General features: G+C 33.2%; 1 protein-coding gene across 1 annotated transcript in view; it reads right to left on the bottom strand.

Moving 5' to 3' along the window:
- Positions 1-2,133: 2,133 nt before the first annotated feature.
- LOC106684010 (gustatory and pheromone receptor 33a) overlaps positions 2,134-6,476 on the bottom strand; it is a 29,064-nt gene continuing 24,721 nt past the window's right edge. Inside the window, exons 3-4 of the mRNA XM_067050268.1 lie at positions 5,943-6,032; positions 2,134-2,322 (exon numbers count right to left, since the gene is read on the bottom strand). Coding sequence (XP_066906369.1) covers positions 2,185-2,322; positions 5,943-6,032 — 228 coding nt within the window. The 3' untranslated portion in view covers positions 2,134-2,184. The remainder of the gene's footprint in view (positions 2,323-5,942; positions 6,033-6,476) is intronic.

A 6,476-nucleotide genomic window follows, 5' to 3' on the forward strand; every position in this document is an offset into this window, starting at 1 on the left:
CAATTCAAGAAAAAAATTTATATGTATAAATTATAGAAATTAATTTCGTGACGCGAGAGGGAACAGAAGTGGTAGGGAAAAGGCCACACTGGTAAATTAAACAAGACAAGTTTGTATTGTAATCGGAGAGTAGGAGTTCCAAGTAGTTTAACAATCTCGACAGTGCCGGACTGATTGATTTACCTCCTGTCCATACACTCTCCTATTACATACATAACAATTCCCTGATAGATTTGAATTAGAAAATGGCTGTTCAATTCTAATCATTATTTTTATTCCAGGAGTAATATTTTTTGTCTTAAGCTATAATAGGGACCGCATGATCGTTACTAATAAAATTTTAATATATTTCATTTCCCCCGAAGTTTTACTTCTGTCGATCAGTTCCAAGTAAAACTTCTGGCTTATGTTTTTTTTGTTTTTAATTTTTTTTTAATGTACCTATCAGCTAGTTTTTATATGAACCTCAATTTCAAGACCAAAATTGGGTTTATTTTATGGAATTAAAATCATTTAATCCAGTGAAAACTTTTTTGTTCTTATTCTGTAAGGACAAATTAATCGATCGGTATATAATATTTCATCCCCCGGTCCTAACCATTGATTGGTGTCCAGTTTTCAGTTAGTGGAACCACCACAGAAATAAAAGTCGACCCCTCAGAACGGCTTTGAACCGGCGGTGCTGCAGTGCCAGATTTTAAGGACCTACGCCTCAACTCCCTACAGACGGCCCTAGGTTTTTAATAAGCAAGCATTTATGCCCAAAAAAATATGATAATATAAAAGAATTTCCAAAATGATTTAATAGATTTTTTTTTCGGCTCCTAGGACGCATCGGTAAGAACCTTCGGCTACTTGTCTGATATTGTTCCATCTGTTATTACCAAAGAACGTTTGAGTTCTTCAGTTCCACATTCCAAACCTCCCCATTTTAAGAGAAATTTACAGTAATTTCTGTTATCCATAGAGGTAATCATTAATTCAATCAATTAAATTAATCGTACGGGTATTTTTTTCTCTTTGTTAGTGTAATTATGGGTACATCAAATTATTTCACCAAATTTATTCACCATACATCTTAGCTATTTTCAATACTTTTCCGCCATTATCATTGCCTCCATCCTACCAATTTTTTTTTATAATTGATAAATTCAAAACAATTTAGTATGAAGTTGAAATGGAATTTTTCTTTGATAGAATGGCCCATATATACTTGCGAGCGATTACCGACTATAAACATGACCTAATCATTACAAAAAATATATTGCTGGTAGGCAATGAAAACTTCTCAAATCTATCAGTCGTATGAAATAAAAACTACTATCACTTGAAGATAATTACGACAAGTGCTTAGGGTACGAGATATTTCAGCTCTATTAACAATTAGTATGTAGAAACAGCTATAGGAACTAATTCCATATTACTTAATATAGTTTTTAGAACATCCATCAAAATAGAGAAGTTTTCATTTAAAACAAGTAAGAATATATTTAAAAAACAAAATCATTTTTTTTTATAATCTTAAACACTTTCTTGAGACTGGTAATTTTTTTTAAAAAATAAATTATTTAATTAATATCCATTTTAGTCTCAAAACATTTTATTTTTCTTATAAGTCCGACGTTTCGGCCAATCCGGCCATCCTCTGGGACAATCTTATTACAATTTTGGAATTATATAATTTAAAAACTCTAACTCCATGCACTATATTATGCCCAGGTCAAAACAACAATTTCTAATTAGTCAAATATTCACTTAAAACCAAAATTAAAATCATTTATCACAGTCACTATTCCTTAAAAACTTTATCACAACAAGCATTGTTTTTAAGTGAATATTTGACTGTTGTTGTGAGTTTTTAAATTAATAATTCCAAAATCGTATTAAGAATGTCCCAGAGAATGGCCGGATTGGCCGAAACGTCGGACTTATAAGAAAAGTAAAATGTTTTGAGACCAAAATGGATATTAATTAAATTATTTATTTAAGAAAAAAAATCAATTTTTCCAATTCTCAGTAGCACTCGTATTATTTTAAAACTCTATATCTCATGTAGCACCACAGAGCACTAAAAAAAAAAAATTAGTAAATAAATCAAATATTACATTGAATAAAGTCAAAATTTGTATGCTATTGTGTAATTATTCAATTTTAACGATACATCTTCAAATAAATTAGTGCAGTTCACAGATAAGTGGTGAATGGAATGGGTAGTGGGGTGGTGAGGTTAGTGAAGACCATATGTGGAGGTTTCGTGTCATTGTTCATAGGTTGACCGAACTGGATCAAGATGACCAAGTATGTTGTAGCAGAGGCAATCATCTGCAACAAGAAGAATCGCATTATTAAAAACTATCTGTGTTAAGGTTAATATATATATTCTTATTGTTATGTTATCTATTTTATTAATCGGCTTCTCAGGAAAGGATATCTGGTAAGGCTAGAATTCCTGCTCACCGTTCCTACCTTTTTCCGCTATGGTTATAAAATGAATTAAATCTGTACAACTAGCGCCTATGATGGGTTGGGAGTGCAGTACTTTGTAAGGAAGTACTGTTGCTAGATCAACGGTTCTGCGAGGATTTGATTTGGATCGCCAGAATTTTACCCACTTTATGAGGCAGGGTGAACTACAGAAGCCTCCCCAAACCACAGGGATGACTCACTGCTACAGTGAATCAGATAATAATTATCTGCCACAGCCAGATTCGAAACCGGGTCCTGAGAATTTGCCGCACAGTGCCTTACTAATGAGCTACCCACTCTCCTCAGGTTTTAGAGGGGCTTAATAAATTTAAAAAATGTATCGATTGCATACAAAGTAATGTAATATTTAATATGCACAGTTATTGTCAATTTTAAGGTATTATTTTCATATAAAACCTTCATGTAAATTCTAATGTCAGCAAAATTTTTAACTATTAATTAAAACCAGTAAAAAGGTTACTAGGAATGTTTTGCAGTACTATTTTATTTTCTACAATATTTCAAAATTATTACGCTGGAGCATTGTCACGGAAAATAAACCATAAACTCATTTTTGAATTTCTGGAAAGTTTAAAAGATTCATGAGGTATTCTTTTTTTTTTTTTAAACTTATTTATCCATTTAAGTGTATCCTGTAACCGGGTTTTTTAAAATTATATTTTCCTTTTAATCTATGTGTTATTCTTATTCTCGTAAAATATATCTAATTGTTTGTTCTTGGTAGACTGATCTACTGCTGTGACTATGAATGATGGTCTGATCTCACATTACCGTCTAATATTGATTTTTTTTAGCGGGTCACTGAAGAGGATCAAGGAGGGTGAATTCCGGAGAGCGAATTTGTTGATCGGGTGAATTGAATAATTGAGCAGAAATGAGAGGGAAAAATGGGAGTGAGTGAAACATTTGTATTGGTTATACAGACCGAAATGGATTGTAAAAGGAAACTGTAGGGTTGAAAAAAAAAATTGTTTATTATATCCTATTATTGTATATCTTTTTATTATGATTATACCATGTATGTGTAATGTAAATATGTCCGATTACGGATTGATAAGTATGCTGTGTGAGATAGCAACCTAATGTATTTAGGCAGCATAGATGAATAAATAAAGTATTTCTCCCTTTTCTCTCTAGTAACACTCGCTCCACTACTCTAAAATATACCGCCACATTTCTCTTCCTTATAAGCCTGGATGTTCAGACAGGTACAAAGGTATCCCCTTCTTCAAACACTGCTACTTTGGTTTAAGTATTAGTTGGGACATTGTAGTAATAAAGTCAAGATGACTTTTTATTTTTGAACTTCTTCAGCATTTCACTGCGCCATGAAGTACGTTTTGTCAGTTTAGCTTCATGACACCCAAAGAGTACAAAGCATTATGACTGACGGAAGATCATTTTCCCCCCTACCTCGTCTTTTGGCTACACGGAATTTCGGTAGGAGTGAGTTATTAGGCATGGAGTTTGCGTGTGCCACTGCTGCTAGCACTTATTTTACATTCACATAGAGTGGAGAGTTTAATTGTAGGATACCATTTTTAATCTGCAATTGCTGTGGAGCAGTCCACTGCGCACCTTAATATTGGGGACTGCAGCTTGTTCCCCGCATCCATCCAGTTCAGTTGAATACAATACTCCTTGCCACTACATTCGACGGGTTCTATATTACTCGTAATCCTCCTAGATGCAGCTCCTCTTCCTGTGATGAAAAAATAGGCAACACTCACCACTGCTATGTACGATATGGAGATTTAATCGGGATGCCAGGATAATCGCTGAAGGCAATTATCCAAAATAAGTTAATTAATTAATTATATATTGATTCCAAAAAACTATTATTATGGTTGGATTCTTTTCCAACGGCTATTTGTGTGTTTACCAGTTTACCAATTAAATACCTTTATATTTATAAAATGCTGTTACCATTAAATATATAGTATAATAAAGGGTGGTATATCGGGTTATGTAATAGTATATAAACTACATAAAGAGATTAACTATTTATTTACAATTTATTAAGATGATTCAGATAAAGGTTGCCATAAAATATAGATTATTACAATATTACTTATTGGTTAATTTTATACTTATAGCTGCTGATACCGTGGGATGTAGTGCTGTAGGTGTCGTTTATAAGGGATGTCCAGGTCTCGTGGCCCTTCTCACGACTTCGTCTGGTCGAAGTGCATCTTCTAAGCCTGCCTCCTGGCTATGGTCCTCACCCGTCTAAGTCTTCCCGTTGAGTGTCCCCGTCTGGATCTTCTCGTGTCTCCGTTACCCTACCCTTTTTCTCCCACTTCCCTTTTCGGGCGTTACCTTATTTTTTAATATCCTTTCTCATTGGCCATTGGTAACCGAAGACTCCCGAGGTAGGCGTCCCCATCATCAGGACCGATAATGGGTGAAAAAGTTTGACATGTCCAGGAAGGGCCTGCAGGTGCTTAATTTGATTCCAATCCCTCGTCAAACCTGTCATTTTTGTTAGAACACTTAAAGGTTAGCCAATCTAATTTTCTCAGGGTCCTCTGGTAATGTGGCAAACTTAACACAGATGTTTTCATATCCGGGGACGCCCTAATAGCTTCGCAGAAGGATACCCTGAACAGGTATAGGGGCAGATGACGAAACACCTTAATAATACCCAGGATTGTCAAAAGACCGATACATAGCACCACATCTTTCCATTCATAAGAGTACAAGAGCCCAAGAAGAGAAAACAGGCAGTTATCTCACCCCAATTTTTGATTACTTTAATGAGAACTACGTATAATTAATAGTCAAAATTGCTGAGTCTGCCAAGTATAGGTAGGGGGGATAAAAAATGGCGGCTGTTTCAAAACCTTAAAAAAACATTAATTTTTCATTCGGAGCTCTATATTTTAAAAACTACCAACAACACTAGAAAATGTAAGAGAACATTTTTTAAAGAAGAGTAAATTTATAAATTTAGTCTTAGATTTAGGCCTAATTTTAAGTACATTAACTATTAATAGTGTTATGCCCAAATACCATTAAATACCACACAGTCAAATCAAGTTATAAAGCCAAACACTCATTCACTAAATTCAAGTTTCAAAATATAAGAATGTTTCAGATAAAAACAAAAATCCACTTCACAGACACTGTTAAACACAAAACTTTATTTCGAATAGAGGCTTTGAAAAAAAAAAAATCATTTTAAAAAGTGAATACCTATAAATTATGAAGTTTAGACTACAACATAAATTTTAATGTAATTTTATCCACCTAAAATATATACACATATAATCTATACACACCCATAATATTTATTAGAGTAGTGACTTAATGTATATTTTTATTCATGTATCAAATATAATGTCAGTGTTTATACATTCCAACAAATTACATATTTTGTTACTCCTATTTCTTTTTTATAGATATAAAAACATTTATGTACAAATTAAATAAGGATACAAATTCACAATACTCACCGAATGTACCAAAGTGTAATCCAAGTTAAAGAAACCGCAAGCAGTAAACACGACCTCCCTCTTCATCGAAATATGTAATCTCAGCTTATCCTGTAAATTTTTATAAGGTTTAGATTTAATGTTAATTTTTACTGTTTTGAATTTTATAATTTATATTTCTAATATTTCGAGGGAATCGAGGGACCTTAGCAACCTGCAATGCCCCCGGTTTGAATCAGGCCTTAGTGTGGTTGAATTTTATTTCGTTACAGTCTCACGAAATTAAACAGATCCCCTCACTTTGATTAGAATACCTTTCGATGACCCACGCACCCCATGTATGTTAGTAATGACGAAATAATGGTTAAAAAAAAAAACAGTCACAGTTATGGGAGAGTTATCAGACCAGAGGATTTTAAATCAGCTATATTATCTTTTTTTTTTTTTGATTGATAGATATTACAATCTGTCACACAGCTGTGGGAAATAGGTAAAAGTGATGGATGATCTCATACATACTAAAATAAAAAATAAAAATAAAATAGAATAAAAAAA

Source organism: Halyomorpha halys, unplaced genomic scaffold, assembly GCF_000696795.3.
Source record: "Halyomorpha halys isolate HHAL.00 unplaced genomic scaffold, Hhal_1.1 Scaffold534.1, whole genome shotgun sequence".
Taxonomy (NCBI): Eukaryota; Metazoa; Arthropoda; class Insecta; order Hemiptera; family Pentatomidae; genus Halyomorpha; species Halyomorpha halys.